The sequence below is a fragment of the Marmota monax genome, unplaced genomic scaffold (assembly GCF_021218885.2).
Source record: "Marmota monax isolate L192 unplaced genomic scaffold, Marmota_monax_Labrador192_F-V1.1 WCK01_AAM20220418_F8-fsc00003, whole genome shotgun sequence".
Taxonomy (NCBI): Eukaryota; Metazoa; Chordata; class Mammalia; order Rodentia; family Sciuridae; genus Marmota; species Marmota monax.
In genome coordinates, this window is record NW_026694084.1 from 25,142,162 (window position 1) to 25,168,278 (window position 26,117).

Genomic DNA, 26,117 nt, shown 5'->3' on the forward strand with positions numbered 1-26,117 from the left:
CAAGAGTAGCTGGGCAGCGAGGCGCGCCGAGCAGCGGCCGCACCTGCGCACGTGACCCGAGTGGGCACCCAGGGCTGTGGTGCGCTCACCTGAGCCCACGTGACGGGGCGGGGTCTCGCCGGGCCGGAGGGCCACGCAGCCACGCCCCTCCCGCGCGGCACGCCCGGACCCCGCCGACCTGAGCGGCGGCGGCGGCGGCGGCGGCGGGAGCCCGGGAGGCGGAGGAGGGAGGCGGCGGCGGCGGCGGCGCGCGGAGACGTAGCAGCGGCAGCGGCAGCATGTCGGCCGGCGGAGCGCCAGTCCCGCCGCCCCCGAACCCTGCCGTGTCTTTCCCAGCGCCCCGGGTCACCCTGCCCGCCGGCCCCGACATCCTGCGGACCTACTCGGGCGCCTTCGTCTGCCTGGAGATTGTAAGTGGGGCAGCCTGGCGAGGGTGGCTCCCGGGAAGCCAGGACCGAGAGCGGCATCCTTGTCGCCCACCCACGCTGACTCCCTCTGCCCTCGGCCTCCTGCCCTTCGATGTGGCTTTTCCTGCGCCCCTCTTGGGGGACCTCTGCAGGCTAGGCGCAGCCGCCTGAGCCCTCTTGGCCGGCACCTGTTACACTGGCACCTGCTCGCCCGCCGGCGACGGAAAGGGCCTTAGAGAGCGAGCAGGCAGCCCGGTGGGGCAGAGGATTGGGGACTTTGGGAAAGAGAGAGGTGTTTGGGCTTGGAGGCGCCTTCGGAGACTCAGGGTTTGGCCAGAGGCGGCGCATTTGGCCTCGCCTGTTGCTAACCTGCCATTTTGTTGGGTGGTGCAAAGGTGTGCTGAATACTGGGTGACCCAGAGGCTGCCAGGAGGTGGAAAGCGGGGGCAGGAGGCACCAGGAAGAGGAGGAGGGAGGCTTTAGAGCTGGGCATGTTTTGACCCCACTCACCCTTGCCATTATTAGTGCCCTTTGGATTGGGGAAAGGAACAGGGCGCAGGAGGTAGGGCAGGGAGAAAGGTGAGGTATGTACGATGCAGTTGGCAGTTTCTAATCAAGTGGGCGTGAGAATGGAAAAGGAGTGGTGGAAGCGTGGCTGGCAAGTACTTCTCTGCCTGCCTCTGCACCTTCTCCCTTACTAGGGTACCTACGAAATTCCAAACCTTGGTCAACACACTTCGTTGGGCCTAAGTAAAGGTGGGATCACCTAGCCTTTGGTGCCATCAACCTTCTTGGGTCCCTCGCTTGAACTTATTAAAAGGAATTTTATGGAGTTGGAAGGTTTTGAAGCTCGTTGTGGACAAGAGGGTAATGTGCAAATATGAATTGGGCAACCAAGGTTGCATCATGCCCTGAGAATGGCAAATAAATAGTGAAATGATCCCAGTGCCTTTCCTGAATGCTGATTTTGTTTGCTCAGTTTGGGGTTTTCATATCTTCCCCCATCCTCTTTTGAGTTTGCATAACCAGGATTTGGGACACTTCGGTTTCACTTTTGTGCCTGGGGGGCTGGAACACCTTGTAAGCATTGGTTTTCTGCCTTATTATGCTAAGCCACTCTAAGTTAAATTTAGCTCAGATTTTAATCTGAAGGAAGAGACACTAGTGAGTTACAGGCAATGCCATCAATAATCATGTAGTGACTGGAAGAGGCTAGTGTGAGTTTGAATTTGTAGGGAGTTCAGAAGCATCCAAATGCTCGGGATGAGGCACAGGCATCCATGTGAGAAGAACAGGAAGAGTTTGGCATTGGATCAGCTGCACAGCTGTGAGAGGGAGACACTTTAGAACAGCAAGATCTGGAAAGAAAGATTTCATAGACTCTGGGCTACTTAAGTTCCAGGTTCTTCAAACCCCAGGTGTTTGCCTAACTCTTTTAGAAGTTTCCGCCATATCCACATTCTACCCATACTGGAATTTACAGAATGTTCATGTAAATATACTCGCTTTCTAAATTTCAATTAGAAGTTAACCTTGTCCTAAGCAATAATATGAATGGAACCTCAAATTTGATATTCTGGTTATGTGTTTCGGATATTTATCTAATAGCTTTATACAGTTGCATATGTACATAGAGAGATACATATATATGTATATGTAAATGTATGTATATAGGGGGGAAAAAGCTTATCCATGTGCTATCAAGGCAAATATCACCTCAAAAACAATCTACGGTCATGTGACACTGTCAGAAACACTGTCTAATTGTGGGAAGAGGGTGTGGAAGGTGACTTATTCAATTTCCCTTCCTCTACCCCATATCTTTCTTTTTATCTAACCCAGTGGTTAGTTCTCAATTCTTGCTGTACTTAATAACTTGGTGGCTTTTAAGGTTGCCAGCCCAGACTAATTAAATCAGAATCTCTGGAGGAGCACCCAGGATCAGTTCTTTTCTTTTTTCTTTTCTTTTTTTTTTTTTTTAAGTTTCCCTGGAGATTCTAATACCCAGTCATAACTGGGAACCACTGATGGAGGCTTCCTCTAGGCTCTATAAAGAAGACAGTTGTAGGGCTAGGATTGTGGCTCAGTTGTAGAGCACTGCCTAGCATGTGTGAGGCCTGGGTTTAACCTCAGCATCACATAAAAAATAAATAAATAGAATAAAGGTATTATGAAAAAAAATTTTAAAAGAAGACAACTCTTTTCTTGAAAATTCAGATTCTTCACTTGCCTGAATTTCCATTGCTCCCCATCCTAAGAAGGATCCCAGACTCAAAGAAGTATCTGGTCCATTGCTCTTATTCATTTCCTCTGGCTTCTTACTTAGATAGAACAGCATCACTTCCAAAAGCCATTTTAATGTGCTTTTCACATTTCATGCCCAAACATCTTTATAAGTTTAAATCTTAAGTCTCTAGTACCTGTTTTACTTGCATTTTGCTTCCCTCCACCCTCCTCCAATAAAAAAGGATCAAAATGTTCCAATGAAACTAGTGACCTTAGAGAAACAAGAGACCACATTGGAGCCAAACTTGTTGCTCCTTCTTGGCTCTCATCCTTCTGGAGTACTTAAGTTGTTGGATTATGTATCTCAAGGACACAGAGATCAAGGCTGCATTATACCCCTCTGTGTAGAATGCCGCCTTCAGGGATGCACAGATGGGAACTAAGTAACCAATTTCGAAGCACCTTTGTTCCCAACTTTCTCCATACTTTCTACTTTCCTGATTCCTTTCTGACTCCCTAATCAGTCTCCCATGGCTCCTCTTTAAACATTCCTCTCACTGGAAATTAAATATGCGAATTCCTCAGATACTCTACTAATAGTAGGTGATCTCCATTGAGGGACCAATTATTTTAGTATCTGCCAATGTTTCTGGGTATCTCCAAACTCCTTATTAATTTTGACCTCCCATTCAGGTCCATTTTCCCCCAGGGTTTCTTCATTTATGTCTGGTTGCCCTCTGAATCTTAACATGTGAAAACTCTATCCTGTGAAGATGGACTAGACTGTCAATAGGGTTCTAAGCTAATGATACCGTGATATTGCAGTTCCATTGTCAAATTCTCCAGTTAACTTTGCTCAAAGTATTCAATCCCAATCCCCTTTATTATATTTCATTCACATCTTTCAGGTATAAGCCATTTGTTGGAAAGATAATACAAAAGATAAATAGTGCCAGCTTGCCAGAACCAGCTAAAGCAATTTATAATGCTGGTTTCAAAGATGAAAAATATTTCACCGTCATATGCATAGTGTGGTTTTTTTGAAACAGGTATGTTCCACTTCTGGATAACTAAATCACCAGCCATTTGATTTTTGGCTTCAGCTATACTTAACCAATGCATGTGTGCCGCGGAGTTTACTACTAAGTTAATATTGCAAAGCCAAGCCTTTTAGTTTAGGATAGAAAACATCACCTTTAAAAGTTATCATTTTCAAAATTTCTCAGTGTTTCTTCAAGGAATGTTCTCTAAATCATTCATCAGGTGTTTGCTGAGTACCTAATGTATGCAAGACATTCTTAGGGGAATAAAAATGTTAGGGCCTTCAAGCCCTGGTAAGCTAGTTGAAAGGATATGCAGGAAAATAGCTTCCACTTGGGGAAGAAAGAGATCCATGTTGGATGTGGACTATCCTAAAACATTTCCAGACAGGCCTGTAAGAAAAGTACATTGGAGCAGCTTTGCTATTGAACTGAAGAAAATATTTAGAGTTCCTGTTCTCAATGAGACTGTCTTGCAAAATGCACTAGAAAGATTGAACATAAGAGTATTAATCATGAAAAAGAATAGAAGTCACTATTCAGTTTATTTTGTAGTTTCATTGTTCAGGAAACTGTCTACATTCCCCAAGTTATTCATTCACATCTCTCGATGAGAGAGACTGTAGGACTGTTTTTCCACATGCTTAACAGCAGTGTTTGATGCCAGTGATTTTTATTTATTTAACATAATAACATAATTAAGAATAGACCTTCAGGCCTTCCTTTATGCCCTGGAGTTAGAATACATAATATAATTCTTGCCCTTAAAAAGATTATTGTCAGTCTGGCTTGGTGGCTCATGCCTATAATCCCAGTGGCTCAGGAGGCTGAGGCAGAAGGATTGCAAGTTCAAAGCCAGCCTCAGCAGCTTTAGTGAGGCCCTAAGCAATGTAGCCAGGCCCTAAGCAATGTAGCCAGACCCTGTTTCAAAATTTAAAAAAGAAAAAGAAAAAAAAGGGCGGGGCTAGGGATGTGTCTCAGTGGTTAAGCATCCCTGGGTTCAATTGCTGGTACCAAAAAAAAAAAAAAAAAAAGAAAGATTATTGTTTGGTGGAATATAAAGACAAGAAAGAATTACATTGGTATATATGAAGTATTAAATAGGTTTATGAAACTGGGTGTGGTGGTATACACCTGTAATCCCAGCAGCTCAGGAGGCTGAGGCAGGAAAATCACAAGTACAAAGCCAGCCTCAGCAATTTAACAAGATCCTGAGCAACTCAGTGAGACCCTGTCTCTAAATAAAATGTAAAATAAAATTTTAAAAAAGAGAGCTGGGGATGTGTTTCAGTGGTTAAGCACTCCCGGGTTCAATCCCCAATACCAAAAAATAAATAAAAAATAGGCTTTTGAAAATATTACAGAGGAGCAGGGTAGACAATGTGGCTACTGGAGAGGCTGGGACAGCCAACTTTAATGGTGAATTTGAGTTTAGTCTTAAATGATGATCGGCACTTCAATAGACAGAAAAAGTGGGGAAGAGAACTCTAGGTGGAAAGAAGGGCATATATGAAAACCTGAGACACAGAAAGACAACGCATGGAGTTCTAGCAATTGTTAGTTTAACATGGCTGTTTTGAAGGTGGCAGAAACAGAAGGAAAAACTGCAAGCAGGGTTCAGGTTGAATTTTGCTGAGGAGTAGGAGGCCAAGGCATTGAACTTATTCTGTGATGGGGAGCTGCTGAAGGACAGGGATGAACTTAGTCAGACTTGTGTCTTAGTCATTTTTAGTGAAGTTTGATTGTAAAACACAGAGATTGAAGGCAGGAAGATCAATGAGGGGGCCTATTATTATACTTTGGATAGATGGTGCTGAGAACCTGGAAAAGGTCCAACAAAAGAATGCTGGAGAAGAGAGAGATCTGAGATTTAGGGGGCCAACCATGTATGTAATGATGGACATGCTCCTAAATGATACTAAATCAAATTAGAAGATGTAACTGAGAGGAATAATGCCAGAAAACAAGTGAATCTTAAAGGATGATGGTGAAGGGGAGGAACTGTCCAAGAGGCAGGTACCATCATGCAGATAAATCTATACAAGGGATCTCAGGTTATTTTCAACCAAAATCTTTAACTATAACCTAATACATAAATATTTTGATGTGTAGAGTTTTCGTTTCTTGGCCAGATAATAAATTTTAATTGGAAAGGGGTGTTGCACGTTTACTGTGGTCAAGAGGGACTGTCTGTGTTCATGTCTGCCTTTCTAAATGGGTTTTAATCCTATAAGTAAAATTCTTCCTTTGCTTGCATGTTAAAATATCTCCATCTGTGTGATGAGAGCCTTTACATTTTCATAAGAGAAAATAAGCAAATGCCTTTTCCACAGGTTATCATCAGCAATTGTTTGCCCTGACCCATAGCCCTATGAAAATATGAAGAGTTGAAATTTGGAAAACTTTAAACCAAGTTGCTGAAATGATTGACCTTGACCTACATAGGATAAGGTCAGGGAAAGGAGATTTGTTTTGTATAGCCCAGTTGAAAGGTACCTGATAGAAGAGCTGTGGACTTGGCATTGATACAGCTGAATAGAAAGGACCATATAGTGACAAAGGACAGGAACAGGTTGATGTGCACAGTATCATGCATGTGCTGTAAAAAAAAATATTATGCAGTTGTTCTGTGGTACACACTGAATAGTGTATGAGGGTATTATGGAAGAAGGCTAGAGTGGAGAAATACAGCTGTGGCCTGATTAGGCTCTTTAAGTCTTGCCCAACTCAAAATACAGTAGTTCTCCTCAGCTAGCTACAGTTTGACCTGAATTTCTTACATGATCTATCGTATATAAGAGGGACAAGTCTTTTCATAGTCATCCTATATGACACTCATAACTTTGGTATAATAGCATATAATAGCATTCAGCAGGAAGAAGGTAAAAAGAAAAGGGGCAGTGATTTGTCCGGTTCTTGCCAACATCAGGGTGGTGGCATACAGGAACACTACATGATAACTAGTTATGAACATGAAAAGAGGATTTTGAAAATCAAAGGAAATTATGAAAAGAATATATAGGGGGCAGAACATATTTCTTCTCTGTAATATGGGTTAATTTAAGGTTAGCACCTATTTAAGTAACTGGAATAGAAGTTTGGGTCAAATGGGGAAGAAGAAGGTAAAACACGTAATAGGTGTCTCAAATGTATTTCTAATGTAAACCTAAAAAGCAAAAGGTATTTTTCAATTAGTCTATTTTGTTCATAGGCCTGTTCTCTATATGTCTTTTTGTTGTTGTTGCTTCCTGGAATTCATCTTTACTTTTTTTAATTAAAACAAAACAAAACAAACCTTTCTGACTACTACCTCTAATTTGGACTGGTCCCCATCCCAGACCAGTCTGGATGGAGTCACATGGTTACAGGAGGGTGTCAGGAGGGCAGGTGGCAGAACTTCAGACCTATCTGCATCAAAAGTTCCTACTATTACATCATGGCAATTGCAATAACAGTGGGTTAACTGGGAATATTGGGGGCCCAAGGAAGATTGAAAATGAGTATCATAAAGTAGACTTGAAAGAGATGCTGCATTTCCAGAACTTTTCACCCCAGTTGCCTAAGATCTGTGGCAGGTGGTGGTGGTTGCCAATAACCACTTGAAAATTGAGAAGTGCATGATCCTGCTTTACTAGACTTCTTGCCTGTTTTTAAACACTTATATTATATCCAGCTGACTACAGTTTGACCTGAATTTCTTACATGATCTATTGTTTATAAGAGGGTCAAGTCCTTTCATAGTCATCCTATTTGACACTCATAACTTTGGTATAAAGTGGGCTGGGCTCTGGACAGCTGTGTGTTCCCAGTATCCCAGGCTGCACTTCTGGAGAATTTTCTTTTGGAACCATTTCTTACACACACTGAATGGTTTCCATTCATGTCAAGGAGGATGTAACTGAATGCCATATGTAGAAAGCACTGTCCTGGGTTCCGAGCTTTCAGAGCTGTTTAAGGCAATGTCACCAAACCTGATCTCACAGCCCAGTGGGCAAAAGACATGTGGGGCCATGATTTCAATCTAGTTGTTGCGAGTGCTAAGGAGGATACATGCATCAGTAGCCACGGAAGCACCAAAGGATGGCATCCAGCAGGGAAGTCTTTCTGGAGTACTTGGTGATGCAGTTTAGTTATACAGAAAAACTCTTGGTGGGTACATGCTAGAGAGAAGCTTGGTCAAATAAGACCAGTTCTGTGTACAGAGAATGGGATGAGGGGCAGAGGCTGGAGTACAAAGCAAAGATGGTAGAAAATGGGGCACTACTGGAGAGAAGGTAGGCTTGGGGAGGGAGGCAGAATTATTCTCCAGTGTTGTTACTCCTGGGCTGCAGCTACATTGTGAATGAGTTTACGCTTTTGTGGCCTGCCTTGTGAAGTTTTCTACCAATTATTATTTTGTATCTGTTGACTGAAATGTGTTTCCAGCTTTAAAAAAGAATACCTGTCACAATACAAATAGGGAGTAAAATGGAGCTAATTGTAGACAACCTTTTTTCTAGATGATAAGTTTCTGACTATATTAAAAACTTCTATAACCATGTTTCATGAGTGAGTACCCAGTAAGCAAGCATCCACTAAAACAGGAGGGTTTAATAAGTAGATAAGGTATTCTGAGGTTTTAGGGGGCCACAAACCCCTTTGTGATTCTGATGGAAGTTGTGGACTGTGTCATCAGAAAAAAATGCCAGTGCACTTCTCTACCTAGTTTTTTGTGGTCATGGAATCATTGGGGGAATGAATAGAAACCCTTCTCTAAAATGAACACTAAACCATGGGAGAGACCAAGGGAATAATGTCAAAAGCTTAAGCTCTGGAAACCAGTTACTGGGTTCAAATCCCGGGTCTGACATTATGAATTGTATAATTTAGAGGAAGTTATTAATAGCTATGTACCTCAGTTACCTTATCTGTAAAGTGGGAATAATAATATTATGTTTCAGGGTTTTGAGAATTAAGTTGATAGAAATAAAACCCTTAGAATGGTGTTTGGAACATAAGAGCTCAGTAAATGTTAGCTAATATTTCTGTTATCATCGTTAGCTTCACCCTCCTGTGTAAACTCCAGAAACCAGACTGGGAGACAGTCTGGAGGTTTCTTTTTCTTTTCTTCCTCTAAGCTTGCTGACAGTTCATTCTCCCTACAATGGAATGATAAAATGTCTAATGTGTAGATAATAAGAGAATTAGAGGAGCTTATGTTCTCTACAAAAAATTCTAAACAATGAAGTATTTTTCCTTAGAGGTGTTCTTACTAGTCTCTTATACCTTCAGATTCACTTACCTTTGTCTATCATCATTCCAAACATTAGCTGAAAATAGGTCAGAGTAGAAATTAGCCTGTTTATTTAGTATAATAATAAAGGGTATATGTAGAGGTACTAAATTAGTTTGAAAATTATTAGCTGTCAGTGTTTGTGTATAAAAGCAGATTATTAGGAAATTAGTGGCATTGGAAAAGAAAAAGGGTTTTTGCAAAAGGAATCCTTTGGGAGCCTAGGCAGGTCTTCCAAGTAGGAGACGAGTTGAGAAGTCAGTAATTCAGGCATCCAGTATGGTTAAGAGTTGCTTCCTGCCCAGTACCATGTGTTCCTGGGGGCTGGGCATTTTTAACAGTTCATAGTTTCTAGTTCCAACTCAGAGGGTTCAGCTTAGTGTGTCAGTAGATGAAGGTTTCACTGGTTTTCTTATGGGAGGGATTAAGCTAAGTCATACCCTTCTGGTTTGCCAAGGCCCAATAAAGTGACAAATATATATTAAACCACAAAGAAGATCAGTTGCTTTAGGAGCGGGCAGCAGTGTAATGATTGCAACTCAGAATGTATCTGAGTACTTGTGTGTACCAGGTGCACCAAAATTGGAGCTAAGAAAATAAGGGGTAACCAGGTACAGGGGAAGACTGACACCTACTGCTAGGAGGGTTTTAACTTTGCATCACATGAAATTAGAGTACCTGCCTTATCAGAGCTACTCTACTTGAGGTCCAGAGTCCTGAGGCCGATTCGGTTCCTTAAAGCATTTGGCAGCTTTGTGCATGACTGTCTCACTTTTTAGGACACTAGAGAGCAATAGAAGGCAGTGTAGGCTAAAGGTGAGAATGTGGAGTTGGATCCAAGATGAGAACAACGTGGGTGAATCATGGCATTCCAAATACCTTTCTTCATGCTGTGCACACTCTGCAGTTGCTATGATACTTTATCAACTCTTCTCCCTCAGATTTTAACCATTTGGTGCTCTGCTTTTTGCCTTTGGAAACAAGGCTTCTCCGTTCAGAATCATCTCTCCTAAATGGAGACACTGATGAGTGTACTCTATCTGGTGAATACTCTGAGCTTACTGAAGCCCAGAATTCAATGAAGCAAATATGCTGAAAAGCAGAAGTATTCATGAAAGCTCACTTTGCAATGTTGGGGCCAGATTGGGAAGCTTGGGAGGAAAGTTCACTTTTGTCAAAAGGAAATTATGAAATAGGGAAGAAGTAATTGTGTCAAAGCCGTAGTGACCCATCCAAGCTTCTTGAGGCTCCTGAAAGGAAGAAGGCTCTCCATGGTGCACTTAGCTACATTCTCTGCCTGTCCTCTGTTGTTTGATGCTAGCCTGTGAGCAGGACTTGCACCTAGACTTTGTAGACTCTCTGACTTAGGGGTGATGCATGTGATTACATGAGAGAAAGGGAGGGATGTTGACGTGTTTCTTCTCTCTCCTCTTTCCATGCAGCACACATACCACAGATGAGAAGCAAATTGGGTCACTTTCCATGTAAGCACTGTTTCCTTTCCAAGCCTTTGAGTTGTGGGAAGAGCTGTGATTTTTGAGGACAATAGGACAATTAATCCAGACTGTGTACATCAGGTCCTCCCTGTCCAAGCCCAGGTCTGTCTTGAGGGCTGACTCCTGCTGTCCTGCCTCCCTTTCCCGAGTCTTCCTGTTGCATTTCCTCCCAGCCTCCTCCTGTCTTGCGGAGCTCACTGTGCTGAGCTCTTTTTATAGCACTCACCACAATCTGCTCCTGCATCAGATTAAATGGTGTCTATTTCTCCCTTATTTAGGACTTCTGGAGCAAGAGCCTTGCCTTCTTTCCCCCCTTGAATGTTGTTCTCCAGTGCCTATCAGTAGGTTTGGGGCTACCTTTTGGGGGTCTAGTCCACATTTATTAAGTGTTGTGTTAATTGCCAAGGATTATTTATAAATGTGAATTTATCACAATCCCTGAATCATAAGATTGTGCTTATGTAGTTAGTCTGCAGTAGCCAGTTGTTCTTTATCATCTGTTAGGCTACCACATAGTTTCTTAGTAAATGAGTCTTGAAATATCTATTAAGATATTTAGTAATTATGTGCATTTCTAAAATCGAATTTAAAATAATGTAGTGAGAGCATAAGAAAAGACTACCAAAAAGGAAAATCTAGGATAAAAAGAAAGATTGACCCATTAAAGACATTCTTGTTGCCTTTAAATATATATTAAATTGCATAAAAGTGTAGAAATTTTTTTTTAACCAGGAACAAGTTTATTCCTTTCATAATCAATGAGAAGAGGATAGCTAAAATTTTAATATGCAATAATGTCATCTTATTTAGATTTATTTTACAAAATATTCTGGATTGATTGTTGATTTTTCCATTGAAAGTAGGACTTGAGGTATACTATTACTAAAAGTACAAATTTATTAAACTGGTGCTTTAATTATAATTTATTATTAATAATTTTCAAAAATGTTTTCTCAAGCAATAATAAATTACTGAATGGGCCTCTTTTAAAACTTAAATCAAAATTTATTTTTTTTTAATTTTAATTCTTGTTCAGTTTGGATGTTATCTACATACTTAAGATAAAGATGGTTATTATTTTTTAATATTGGAGCTCAAACTGTTCTCATATAGACACTAGTGTGTTTGTTCACTAAGTAAATATTTGAGAGCATTCTGTATGGAAAAGGAAAGAGAGATTCCCACCTGCCTGAGGCAACCTCAGGTCAGTTGTATGGCTGAAGTTTTTGTGTTGTTAAGTGTAGCATGGTACCTGACTAATGGTCAGGAAAGGCCTAACATGTAAAGCAGCATAATCTGCCCATAAGCTCTGTCAGTGCAGATGGAGTGCAAGCGAGGGGAACTCAAGTACAGCATCTCAATGGTGTGACAATCCCCCCAGAGGGAGAGTGCCCAAGGGGAGGGAGGAGCAACCTAGCAAGAGCTGGAACTCAGGAAAGACTTCAGATGATGGGCTCAAGGTCAGCTATGAGTGGCAGTTTCTCAGATATGTGCTGGAGGGAATGGCATTCTGGTCCAGCAAGTGGCAGGCTACTTAGATGTGAAAAAGCCTTGGGTTTTTTTCTTTTTCCTATAATACAAAATTTGAAGGGCTTTGTGGCATTAGACAAGGATGAAAAAGGTCACCAAAGCCTGGGATGCTGTGCACAGGACAGGACGTGCCCTTTCTTATTTTAGTGCTGGAGTGGAGCCTGGTGGTCTTGGAGTTCATCGCCTTCACTCCCACTGTTTCCTCTCCTGTATTCTCTCACTCAGTCCTACTTGGACAAGCGAGAAATCTAGGTATTTTCCTTATCTGTTTTTTTCTAGTCATGTCCCATATTTGACCCATCACTATCATCAGGCTACTTCTACATCTCTCTCTAATCCCTGCACATCTCTTGGTCATCAGTGCCCTGGTTCTGGTTTGCACACTGTTGTTATCAGTCTCCTGTGTGGTCCTCCAGCCCTGCATCCTTTCCTCTCCAGCCTGTTCTCATGCTCCAGCCAGAGAAAATTCTAAATGCAAATCTCAAACATACTGTTTCCTGCTTGATTGTGGCCTGCCTTTGGCCTGCCTAGCTTCTTGGCCTGACTTTCAGGCCCCTTCTGCTAAGTCTTCAGCTACGGTTCTCACGTGGTATGGTAGAGATTGCTTCTGCCATGCTGAGCCCTGTTCTTCACCTGAACCCCACTCTGGCAGCTCTCACCCCATCATCTCAAGATCTGCTGGAATACCGTACCTTCCCTCTGCTTCACCCTCAGCCCTGTTCTTGGGATTAGTGCTTCTAGAAAGTGTTTCCTGGTTTCCAAATCTAAATCTAGAGCCCTTGTTATGTGGACCTATCCTACCCAGTATTTACCCAGTTGTGACATTTACTAAATAGCATTGTAATCACTTGCTCAGTTATCCCTTTCCTATAGTAGGCTGAGAGTTCTGTGATGACAGAAACCAAATGTAGCTTCTCTGCCATTTTATTCCTGGCCTCTAGCACAGTGCCTGACATGCCACAGGTCTATATTGACGATTTGATCAATGTAAAGTACTTATTCCAATGTCCAGCACATTGTAGATAATAAATAATGGTAGTTTTATTGCTTATTATCATGTACAACAGCTGCAACTATTATTCTCTATGTAGGCAATAATATCAAATATACAAATAGATCATGAGAAAGACCTGGATGTGACAATGGATGTGAAAAATTAGAAAGTTATAGTTCTTTATTCGTAAACTCTCTAAGAATTGGTGAGAGCAGAAGGCAGTTTATCATGATTTGAAGAGTAGCTACAAGGAGAAGAAGTGGAGACCAAGCAATTTGTAAAATGTTTTCTGGACATGAGAGTCTGCCCACGGGGTAGTAGTTAGAGAGGCAGTGGGATCAGAGGAATACGTTTTTAGATGAAGAGAAAATGCTGTGCATGTTCCTGGGCAAAGGAGAAAGCCCAACAGAGAAACAGGTGTGGAGTTGGATCTGACCTCCAGGTAGAAGGACTAGTTTCACCCCAGGCACCTTTCATGATAGAGAAATGATGAGCAGAGAGGTAGGAATGTGTGCATGGTTCTGGAGAAAGGAGAAAAGTGACATTGATAAAAAGCAGATTGAATTTTGTTGTTTAAAAGGTATTTTTTTAAGCAAATCCATTACATTCTTTCATCTTTTTTTTCTTTCAGCTGCTCGGGGGTCTCGTCTGGATTTTGGTGGCCTCCTCCAATGTTCCTCTACCTCTGCTACAAGGATGGGTCATGTTTGTGTCCGTGACAGCTTTTTTCTTTTCTCTTCTCTTCCTGGGTGTGTTCCTCTCTGGCATGGTCACTCAAATTGATGCCAACTGGAACTTCCTGGTAAGGAGTTTCTATTTTATATCTATTGCAAGAAAATGTAAGAGACTGATCAATATCTCATTCTGTTTGGAAATGCCTTGAGTCTATCTTCTGTTTGTTACCATCTTTAGGAGAGAATGGGTTCAGGCCATGGGTGCTGCTAAGGTGCCTATGCTTGCCTTGATGGACAGCAGAGTCCCATTTGTGAAATTCCCATTTAGTGGAGCTAAGAAATCATTCCATTTCTCCTTTATGGCTCATAAATGAAACAGGGTTTCATTTCATGCAACAAATGAGTTTCATTATAATTATTGAACAATTGAACAGATGCATTTGAGAACCAAACGTTTTCACATGTTTCTTGAAATTTTCCATTGATTTCTGTTTCATATATTTCAATATATACAGTGGTCCCTCAGTATTCTAGGGGGATTGGTTGCAGGCCCACCATCAGGATACTAAAATCTATGGATGTTCAAGTTCTTTATATAAAATGGCACAATATTTGCATATAGCCTATGCATATTTTCCTGCATATTTTGCCATCTGTAGATAACTTATAGTACAAGAATTAGTAAGGTATAAAAAAAGTTTACAATCACAGTTTTTAAAATCATGACACCATTAAGTTGTACCAAATTACTTTGTTCTCCTGTGTCAGAGATGTTTTCATGATTGTGTCACTCATTCTCTGGGACTTATTTTTAGGAAGACCCAGTGCAGCCTGATTTCAATCCATGGTGCCAGAGCTATCATGAAATTCATGTAGAGCCCCAGGAAATTTCGATCACACTTTTTTAAGTTTTAAAACTTACAATCAGACCTTCAATCAGGCTTTATATATGTTCCTTCCAAGTATAATAACGTTTTGCTCAGCAGCTCTAGGACAGATGTTATAGGAAAATATCCCATGTTTAATTTATAGAGCATGAGGAGAGCTGTATGTACTCTGCTTGTTTCAGCAGCTCCTTTATGACTCATAAATGAAACAGGGTTTCATTTCATGCAACAAATGAATTTTATTACAATTATTAAACAATTGAACAGATACATTTGAGAACCAAATGTTTTCACATGCATTTTTCACATGCATTCACATGGTGAATGTGACTGCCTATTCATCCCAGGGGCAAGAAGGGCAAGTGGCCCAGCTTAGTGGGTGCAAGGATTGCAGTCCTTCACAGCCTTTGAGCTTGGGTCTGGTTTGCTTAATAGCTGTGTAACCATGGGCAAAATAGTTAACATCTCTAAATTTTAATTTCTTTTTCTAAAGTGGTCATAATAATACCTGTCTGACCGGAGGCTTTTAAAGAATAATGGAAGTAATGAATTACATAGTGTTTCCTTCTGTCTGGGTTACAGCAAGCAGTCAATAATTCTAATTCCTTAAACACACTGAGGCTTACAGTTTGGAATTTTGAAAGTCCTTCCATTTCCATTAAATTGCTAATGTAATCTATTTCTACATTTTTGCCCTAATTTCTCATTATTAATGAGAAAATATTTCTGTTAGTCATGAGATAAAGATCTAAAGTCCCAATCAGATTGCAGATAGAAGCTTATTCTTCTCTTTGTAAACACCTGGTTTTTCCATAATAAGTATAAGAATGAATCAATCTCCAATTTTGGTAAGGGCCACCGGGTTCTTTAAGTATCACACTCATAGATATTAGGCCAGTTTCTTCTTCTGTAGTGCTGTTGGTACTATTAATAGTCACTCTCCCAACCCATTTGCCTCTGCCCAAATGCTCCACCCACCACTCTGACACTTCCCTGGACCTTTCTGGATTCCCTAATTGCCCAGTGTCTATAGGAACCTGCAGTGGCCAGCATTCTGCCTAATTGTCTTTCTAATTGGTTGATGAACATAACTTAATAATGGTTAAATATCTTGAAAGTATCATTCCTGGCCTTATTAGATATATATCTCTTTAGTCATTTTCCTTTTGCTTGTATGAAGTCTTATCTTTGGCATTGAGTACAATCATGCATTTGGTAACTTTTTATTTTTCCTAAACTTATATTTTCTGCCCATTTGTATGTAGCATTATATCTGATGTTCAGAAAATAAGATGTAAGAGTTTTTGTTATATTAAGAAAACCACTATATGAAAGTGACAATTGAAATTGGAAAGATCTATCAGTTTGTGCCATAGGACGCCTGCCAAGTTTATCCTGTTTTTTTTAGTTGGAATAGTCCACTCTTACTGAAGCAGAAAATTGAACAGGTTGAGGATCTTTTATCCAAAAGGCTTGGGACCAAAAATATTTCAGATTTTGGGGTCGTTTGAATTTTGGAGTATTTGTATATTGAAATGTTTACTGCTCAAAATGTTTCAGATTTTGGAGTATTTCAGATGTCAGATTTTCAAGTTAGGGATGTTCGACTTACAATAGCAACACACACCACATAGTATAGTAGATGTCGTGGTTTAGGGCTTGTCACATGGTAGACATGCTTTTCAAGGAGCTAACTCCTGCCCCCTGAGAGTTGATTAAATGCTTTCATTTTTGGAAACAGGGTTCCTTTTGATAGGTGTGGTGGACCATATCTATAATCTTAGATACCCAGGAGACTGAGGAGGATGGCAAGTTCCAGGCCAGCCTCAGCAATTTAGTGAGACCCTGACTCAAAATAAAATTAAAAAGGGATGTAGATGTGGCTCCATACAGAGCAGTTGCCTCACAAGTTGAGGTCACTCCTTGTTTGTTTTCCTCTTAGGCATTTTTCTTCTTTCTCATTCATTTTTTATCACATTGCTGGCTTTTGGAAGGTTTCTTATTACATCTTGTACACACTCAGCCAGGAAAATTTTTGAGCCATACTTATCATGCAGTCAGCACCAGATGGTAACAATTTTTAATTGCTACATTCTGGAAATGTTAAAGATTAATTGCTCAAAATATAATTATTTTCTCTTGTGATAATATTTTAATTCTAACTGTATAACTTGCATTTTAATAAATAATTGACTTCCTATCAGTGTTTGTTATATGACACTGTCTACCATATTCCTTCTTATTGATCATACAATTAAATTCGTATTCATAGTACTAGATATGTTCAGTATTTTTCTCAAGCTTTCTAACCTTAGCATAATTGTTGACATGAAAGTACAATATGTAATAACATATATTAAAGTCTAAAAACTTGCCCTATTCTAATCCAGGGAAGAGAAGATTTTGTTTTGAAACAGTTTGTTGGGTTCTTGTTTTTATTTTTGTTTGGTGGAGAGGTGTTAATACCATTGTTAGCCTTACTTTAAAGAAGAAACTCCATATTTATATCCCCCTTTTCTTAGGGAGGTGATGTTCTTATTTTAGAAAATTTAAAGGAATTGTTTAAAAATCCTGTATAGTTAAACATGCTTCCCAATATTCCTTCTAAGTATAACTGGTACACATTTGATCAATTTCCAATATATTATAAACATTGTGATTTAACAACTTAAATGTCCTGAGCCAGTTTTCTGCCCCACATCCATTTACTTATTTGACTTTTAGGATAGCTCTTTATAGATAGCAAGTATCACTGTCTTCATTTGTGCAGGTGAGAAACTTAAGTTCGCAGTGGCTGCTGTTCCTTTTCATGCTGCTCTTCTGTAACCAGGATTCCCCAATATATGATGCTGCTGTTTTTATTTTATCAACTAGTTAGTGAAGGTTTGACCCTGGACAGAAGCACCAAGCATGGGCTGAAGATAGGAATGTTGGAGAGAGCCACTTGTTGCTGAAAGGATCCAAGCTGTGTTTAAAGCTCAGGTTGTCTAAGACAAACGTGATGATAAGAGGGCTGTGTTTAGGGTGTGTGAGCACTGAGAAGATTGGCAGAGAGGAGGCCATGAGAAGGAAACTCAGAGAGGGACTAGGGTCATCTACTAATGAGGGCACACAAACAGTAGGCCCTGACCAGAGCATCAGCAGCAGCTGGAAACTTGCTTGAAATCACATCCTCAGGTTCTACCCAGACCTGCCAAGTCAGAAACTCTAGGGGTAGAGCCCACTCAGTTGTGTTTCAACAAGCTCTACAGATGATTCTGATGCTTGCTGATATTTGAGAACCTCAGGCTTACCATCCATGACCTGGGTGGTCCAAAACAATGTGTGAACCTTGCAGAAGACCTTCTTGCACATGTCCCACACGTGAAAGGGATTGGAATTAGATGACCCAGGATGGCCTGGAGTATTTTCTGATACCAAGCCTAGAAATACGGTGGTGTAGTAGGCCTGTGGGTGGTTCTCGAAAAGTTTGCTGTATCAGACAATGGCAGTAAAGGAATGACTTATATAATTCATACATTAGTTAAAATTATGTAAGGGCCAAGAAGGAAAAGCATATGTGTCATCTCAGGCCCACTGGAGAGCAGACTCCGATGGATTTAGAAGTGCATGAGAAACTTTTTGTTCCTTTGTGCATTTTTGTTTTTGAGGGGGAAAGGAAGAGAGGAAGGAACAGAGGGAAGGAGGGAGGGAAAGGGAGAAGGGGAAGAGGAGGAAAGGAAAGAAGGAAGGAGAGGAAGGAAGGGAGGGTAGAGTTTCAGTTTATGATATAGTCTTGGCCAAATAAGAGAGAAGCTGCAGAGCACAGCCCACCCTCTTAGATCTTGTGCTGGGCACCAATGACCAGGCACCAATGTCCCCCCTGTGCTGTGATTAGTTGGGAGCTGCCCAGGAAGAATGTGGCCTTGGCTCAAGCCCCCTGGCACATCTCAGGTCCACTGAAGCTCAAGGTGTAGAGTGTTTCCTAGGAGCCAAATCAGGCCAAGGTGGCCAATGTTCAAAGAGGTAGGAGGTAGTGAAACAGGCATGGATTAGATCACACGAAGTTGCCAGCTGCGTCACCACATTTTATCTTTCCCTTTTAAGATAAAAGAGACCATTTCTAAGGATCCAGAAATGAAGATCCTTACCCTGTTAAGTAAACGCCTACTGATCTCAAACATACTTTCTCAGTTTTTGTTACTAATGAATATCTAGCTCACATTGAATCCCTAAAAGTAGTAACCTTGAAATTTGAATTTTGACCTTCATCAATGAACATTTGTTTAATAACCACACAAATTTGAACCTCTCTCCTTTACAGTTGATATGTGGCCAGTATATAACATTTTCCTTATATCTTTCGAAGGTATTAGTGAGTCAATTAAGTGGGAGTTGTTTAATAGAAAATAGCTTTAACATGGTGTCTTTGTAATTCTCACCCCTGATTAGTTTGTCCAAGCCGATTCTTCTCAATGTGTAAGAACAATTCCAGTGAACAGTGTTATTTGCTTCATGGACATGTTTTAAAGAACCAGGGCAATAATCCATTTTGTGAGACTGCTTTATCACTAATAGGAACAGTTTGATAGAAAACAAAATGAACTTTGAACCCTCATAATGTGGTTGGTAGAAATGTAGATTAGTACAGTATTAATAGAAAACAGTAAACGGGTTTCTGAAAGACTTAAAAATAGATCTCCCATATGATCCAGCGTTCCCACTACTAGGTGTATATCCAAAGGAAGTGAAATCAGTTCCTTAAAGAGATATTTGCACTCCCACGTTCATTGCAGCATTATTTACAAAGGCCAAGGAATGGTAAAGAAAATGTGGTGTACATACACAATGGAATACTATTCAGCTTTTAAAAAGAAGGAAGGAAATCCTGTAATTTGCAACAACATGGCTGAACATGGAGAACATGTTCAGTGAAAGAAGCCAAACACCAAAAGACAGATACCACACCATCTCACTAATATGTTGGATCTAAAAATGTTGAACTCAGAGAAAGAAAGTAAAATTGTGGGTAATCAGAGGCAGTAGGGGAGGAGAGGTTGGGAGATGTTGGCCATAGAATACAAAATTTTAATGAGGAGGGATAAGTTTAAGAGATCTATTGTAGAACATGGTGACTGTGGTTAATGACAATGTTTTCTTGAAAATTGCTGAATCAATTTTAAATGTTTTCACTAAAAAAAAAAAAAGAGGATGGTATGTATGTGAGGTAATGCATATGTTAAGTAGCTATTCCACATAACGTATGCATGTTTTAAAACATGTTGCACAGAATAAACAATTTCAATTTTTCAACTAAATTACTATTTTAAAAATGAAAAGAAAAAATAACCTTTGTGGGATTGAACTTTACCCTCCAAAAGTTTTGTATGGTTTTGAGATAGTCATTTGGGGTGAAAAAAGAAATTCTTTTGTAAAATGTATATAATAAATACTATTTAAAAGGACTAATAATGCATATGAAATATGTTATATACGAGTACTATTAAAAGTAAAGAGCAGTTATTGGTGGTATATATTAATTCGGGTAAGACAATGTAAATTTTAAGAGTTATACTACACATTAATTCTAGCAACAAAATGACCTAATATTTCTCTACTTTTTGTAGAGTATGAGATATATAGTTTTGAAAGGAATATATTAATACATATCATATAGTATGTGAATTCTCTGAATTCAATGATTTAATAAGTCTGCTGTACCTTTCAGTACATGGGATAATGACCTAATGATAAAAATAATTGCTCAAAAATAAAGTAATTATGAAAATATAGAGCTATAATAAAAATAATGTAATTTACTGGTATTTTACTTGAACTTAAAGACAGCATGTTATTCCTTTTATGATAATTAATATTGATCCTTATATATCTTAATCCAAATTAAAACAATATATTTTATTTTAAAATTTCATATATCAGAATATTTGCCACTATATCAAATAAAATGGGTCCATCAATTTTCATTTGGAGTCTAATAGCCTGACATTGCTAAAAGCATCCGAAACAAACAGTAAACATAGTTAAGATTACTTGATTAGTTATTCTGATCTTTCTGAACTTAAACTTCATCACTTGAAATAAGGAATAGAAAAAGTTCTTCTTTTAATTGAAGATGTCTTTCCCCTCCTCTTTCAGGATTTTGCCTACCACTTTACAGTGTTTGTCTTCTACTTTGGAGCCTTCTTGCTGGAGGCAGCAGCCACCTCCCTGCATGATCTGCACTGCAACTCAACCATAACCTATGGCGTGCAGCCGCTCCTGAATGATAACCAGTATAACATCAACGTAGCGGCCACAGTAAGTGTTCAATGAGTACAGTCTACCGGCACCAGCCTCCACTCTCCAGGTCTCCAAGAAATTCCTCAGGCAACAAAAGTCTCTTTAATAATAGCCGTAAACATTAAACCTATAATAGCTGCTTAGCTGAACAAGGACCCTACAAACAATATGCTGCTATCCCCCCAGTGTTGTAGATGATTAAACTGAAGCACACCGAGCTTGACGTTCATGTAGAAGGACAGTGAGTCAGTACTGCTGGACCTTGTACAGCACAGTCTGCTTTGTAGGAAGAATCAATTGTGTTGTCCACTTGTTTTAATTTTCAGACATGATAAGGGAGATTTGTTCCTGGCTTTGCTCTTTAGTATTCTGTAATGTTTTTAATTGAAAATAACTTACCATGGACCTGTCATGTAGCAGGTAATTTGCTAGGGTTGGGGTCAGGATGAATAAGTTGCATTTCCTGCCATTGAAGAGAGTGCAGGTGAGCAGGGAAGGCAAGGAAGCCATTACAGTGGACAATGACCAGGGGAAACGTGTTCTGTAGGGAACTCTTTAAAATTTTTATCCTCTTTAATTCCTAGTATGAATTTGTCATTTTGTGTTCATATAGGGAATTTGAAGAAATGATATGTTTTTGTTTCTATAGATAATTTTTTTAGACTGTCACAAGTGGAAATTATTTCCTGAAATGCCTTGATATTGAACAGATTATATAGCAAATTTAATGACCCTAGTATTTTACTGTTTCACCCAGAAAGCCTGTAAATAACCCCGTACACACCATGTAGTTGTTTTTGCTTGGAATCGCACTTTATGATAGAACTTTCTGGAGTAATAGTAGCTTTTTATATATGTGCTATCCAATATGGTGTCCACTAGCCACATGTGGTTATAGAGCAATTAAATTAGCTAGAAGGACTAACTGAATTTTTAATGTGACTTAATTTTAGTAAATTCAAATTTAAATAGCCACCTATGGCCAGTGGCTATCCAGGTTGAACAGCACAGATCTAAAGTCTGAGTTTTGAGGGGTAGAGGACAGATGATTTCAAAAACTATGATAATTTTCAAATCTGTTAGGAGTTTCAAAAATTCATTAAGTGCCTACAATGAATTACACTAAAAGTGGGATTACAACAGGAAAAGTCATGGTTCTAGATTTGAAAGGGAGACAATTTGGGTGGATGATTTTAATATTTTCTTTTTTAAAAATTAAAAACATTTTACTTAATAAAGTCTTAAAACTTTGAAGGTGGGGGAAGCGGGCCTTGAATGTAACCCCTGCTCTGTTTCCATAAAGTCACCTCTACCCACTTCATCATCCCTGAGGGCAGAATGAAATCTTTGGAGTCCCTGTAATCCAAAGCTCATGGTTGGAAAAACATCAGTTTTTAACAATTTCACAAAGTGAAGTTCAGGGACCAGGAGTTGACATTATTCCTTTCTGTTAGTTCTCAGCTCCACTGGATTTTCCTTACGTGTTTCTTATTTCCAGTCCCTCCCTTTCCATGGTGTCAGCTGGACCTCACTACCTTCTCTAGGATCATTGGGGTAGCCCCATTTTGGTCTGTCGATAGCATCCCTAAGCTCTGACTTTGACATGAATAGTAGGATCTCAAATAGGTGAAGAGGAGCTAATGTCACTAGGGCATACCCTTGCCCTATGGGCGGGCCGTGTTTTCAGAGCTCTCCGAAGTGTAATTTTGCTCTGGCTCGGTCTTTTCTGTTACTTTGCCAGCTTTCCTTCACTTTTCTCTCTGCCTAAGAGAAGCTGCCTTAGTAAACCCAACGCATGCTTCAAGTTCTACCTAAAGTCGCATTTCATCCTCACACTCCTAAGTAAATCTCTAGTTCCGGAGTGTGTATAGCACTGACATGTATCAGTCGTTCACTGTGGCATTTTACTGCATGCTTTTCTTTTTCTTTCAGTATATGTACCTAATGATTCCTTTTCGTTAGTAATAGATATTGAAATCAATCGTTCTCATTCAGAGGATTATGTGGAGATTAGAAATTTATGAGAAAAATAACAGAAGGAAGGTGGGAGAATAGTGGAATGGTAGTTGAATTGTGAAAATGTTCTATAGGTGAATCTGCTATTCCTTCCCAGAGCTGTAGTTTCCTGGCTAAGAATCCCAGCACAAAATCATAGTATATTATCATACTGAACTGCTTTGTCCTACAGTTTTCTAGGGATCATAATCCCCAAAAGCTGAAGACAAGATCCACTGTGTGTCTTTATGCCCTGAATGCAGTGAGGTACACGTGGTTGGTGCTGACGAAATCCTCACTGACCCCTAAGGATTCAGAGGAGGTACATCTGGTGCCTGAGGACTGTTTCCCACATAAGATAGCCAGCTCAGTGATCCTGGGTTCTCTTCATTGAGTTGTAAATAGAAAGCATTCCATGTATCCCCAGGTTTTGATACTTAGTGTCTTTGTTGGCTATGAATCACTATATGAATAGATAACTCATATTGAATTTTTTAATACAATGCCTGGGGTTTTATAAATACTTAAGAAGTAACCCCCACCCCAAATATAAGTGAACCCAGTAGTGAGCAAATGTCCAACATAAGGCTGTCTACTCATGAGAAAAGCACTAGGGGCTAGAATGTTTAAAAGAAGGGGTAAGGGTGTTAAGGTTAAAACAATGGCAAGTCACCAAAAAGATTATTATAAACTATTTAATAAATGCTGAAGTATATTCAGGTAAGTCAGTCAGTCTTCAAGTCATTGCCCCTTAGGAATGCATATTCTTAAAGTCAGTTATGAACCTGATATTAGTTTTCTTTTCTTTCTCCTTAGGTTTTTGCCTTTATGACAACAGCATGTTATGGTTGCAGTTTGTGTCTGGCTTTACGAAGATGGCGACCGTAACACTCCTTGGAAAGTAATAGTCGTGTGTTAGTTTCATTTGTCTATTCTGTAATATGTCTGATCAATTTGTATGCTGTGTTGTCCAGATGTAACTACATTCCAAATATAATCTGTTTAGTAAATAGAGAGAATCTTAAGCGCAAGTTTTGGTTTATTTCCTGGGTGGAATTTTAATTTTATTATGATATTAAGTGGAGAAATAGCCTTTCATTTTATACCTCTTTACAATTAAAATTCCCATAATGTTCCTAAAATATACAGAGATCAATCATGAAAAAGTAGCATCCCTTTTGTTTGCTCAGTCACCTGAACCTTAATATTAATAGATTTATAATACTCCCTAAAATTTACACATTTCAAAAAGGCTTCCCAACTGAATTCCATCTTTTAATGTAAAAGAAAAATTGGACACTTTTTCTACAAAGAACTAGATGGTCCATATTTAGGCTTCATGCATCATACAGTCTGTCTCCATCAAGACTATTTAGTTCTGCCTTTGCAGCATGATAGCAGCCATTGTCAGCATGTCAGTGAATGAATGTGGCTGTGTCCCAATAAAGCTTTGTTGACAAAAACAGGGGATAGGCTACATTTGGCCCACAGGCTATGGTTTGTCAACCTCTGGTGAAAAACCTTAGTTATGTGTTCTGTATTTTACTGAATTGATCATGAAGGTTTATAAACCTAGTTAGACAAGCCACATGACATTTAGTCTCATTATAAAATAATCACACTGCCTTTTGTTAATGGTCAAATACTTACCCTTGGAAGGACATGTAGCTTCTCAAGCTAATTCTAACAGAGTCTTGGGTATAGGGAAAAGTAATTTGTGAAGTGAACCTTACTTGCTTAATCTAACTAATGATCTCACAGCTGAGCAAAACTCTCTCCCAAGTGTTCTTCAAACAGGATCCCCAGAGACCATTAGTGACAGCTGGAACTGGTATTCACCTACTTATGTCTTACTTTGGTTTATTTATGCTTCAGATCACAGTTGTTTGCCAGGTGCATGAATATAAAAATATTTATATATGTGAAGCTTTTTCAAATAGAGCTTTCTGAAGACTTAACTTTTTACTTCTAATTATTTTGCATTACTTTTTGAATAGAATATTAAATATAGCATAAAGTTGTAGATTTCGTGTTTTGTTAAGAGCCCAGATATCTGTGTTGTTTTTGCATTGGTGACAGACAAAATCAGTTGAAAACAATAGCACAAAAAATGAAAAAAATTGATATAAAAAATTAATCTTTTACAGTGGTCATGGAAACATACCAAAATGGCTTGAATGGGACTTGGGGTTAGACCATGGCTCCCACCATGCTCTCCATGCAAAGTATGTCTGTTGCCCTAAGAAGGTCAACTTTGGGAACAGAGGGCTTTGGGATTGCTTTATTGTTTTAGCCCTCTGTATTCTGGCTGAATCGCCCACTAGGAGTGCCATGTACGCATTAGGCAATTGGATTTCATGGAACATGGAACAAACATGAATGAGTAGCATGATCAAGGCCCAGTGATCAAACACTATTTATCTGATACTCCCATAGTAAAAAGAGCCTTGTTAGAGCTTGGTTTGTGATAAAATCATAAAGATAAAAGAGATGTTTCAATATATAGCTTGAGAAAATCAGTCTTATGACTTTATGCTCGTATCATTTCTATAATATCTAACTTCCTTGATTTTTCTAGGTCCATACCACACACCTAAACCTGTATTATGAATTATATATTACAAAGTCATAAACGTGCCATAAAGATATATTGTATATTCTCCTTGGAATCATTTGAAGGTAGTCTGCTAGAATTTAGTGGTGAGATTTTATTTTTTTTCCCCTAAGGTATAACAGGCTATGCTTGGTGGCATTAAATTAAATGATTTCATTAAAATGTGTTGGTGGCACTTTTGTAAATGGACTGCTTCTAGATCTTTAAGAACCAAATCTAAAACGCCTAACTGTGAATACTTAGATTTGTAGATTAATCGCATTCTGGATTTGTGAATTAACTGATAAAGCACTTGAACAAAAATTATGGCATTTAAGAATTTCTTTACGTAGCTGTGAAAATGAGAAAGTGTTGGTTGGTCTTAAAATCTGGTAACTCCACTATGAAAAGAAATTTATTTTATAAGTGTTATGACTCTAATAAAGTATTCATTTGATAATCTCTTTGGTCATCTATTATACTATTCACTTTGAAATTCAGTTAAAGGTTTGATATAAACTTGATAGAACTTCTAGACTCATAAGAGTTCTATTTTAAACATTGTATGTAAAAGAACCTTTAAAAAAGTGAGTAAATCTTTTTTCCTTGGTGAGGCAAGTCTTTGGAAGTAATAGTGAAAAGGAAATTCAAATGAAAATTCTACTCCATTTTATTCAAAGAACATTTATACAGTGCACTATATGTACCATGCAGTTACTAAGCG

General features: G+C 39.3%; 1 protein-coding gene across 1 annotated transcript; it reads left to right on the plus strand.

Annotated features, from left to right (window-relative positions):
* The first annotated feature begins 209 nt into the window (after positions 1–209).
* On the plus strand, positions 210–25,853 carry Mal2 (mal, T cell differentiation protein 2). Its single transcript, XM_046464885.2, has 4 exons — positions 210–410; positions 13,597–13,767; positions 20,662–20,823; positions 23,617–25,853. Exons 1-4 carry the CDS (start codon positions 279–281, stop codon positions 23,686–23,688), a joined length of 537 nt encoding a protein of 178 aa, XP_046320841.1. The 5' UTR covers positions 210–278; the 3' UTR covers positions 23,689–25,853.
* Positions 25,854–26,117: the final 264 nt, after the last annotated feature.

Bases quoted from the DNA above. Each gene is read 5' to 3' on its own strand.
- Mal2 (XM_046464885.2), top strand. From the start codon at position 279: ATGTCGGCCGGCGGAGCGCCAGTCCCGCCGCCCCCGAACCCTGCCGTG. The intron at 411-13,596 runs GTAAGTGGGGCA...TTTTTCTTTCAG, and splicing joins CCTTCGTCTGCCTGGAGATT to CTGCTCGGGGGTCTCGTCTG. The intron at 20,824-23,616 runs GTAAGTGTTCAA...CTTTCTCCTTAG, and splicing joins ACATCAACGTAGCGGCCACA to GTTTTTGCCTTTATGACAAC.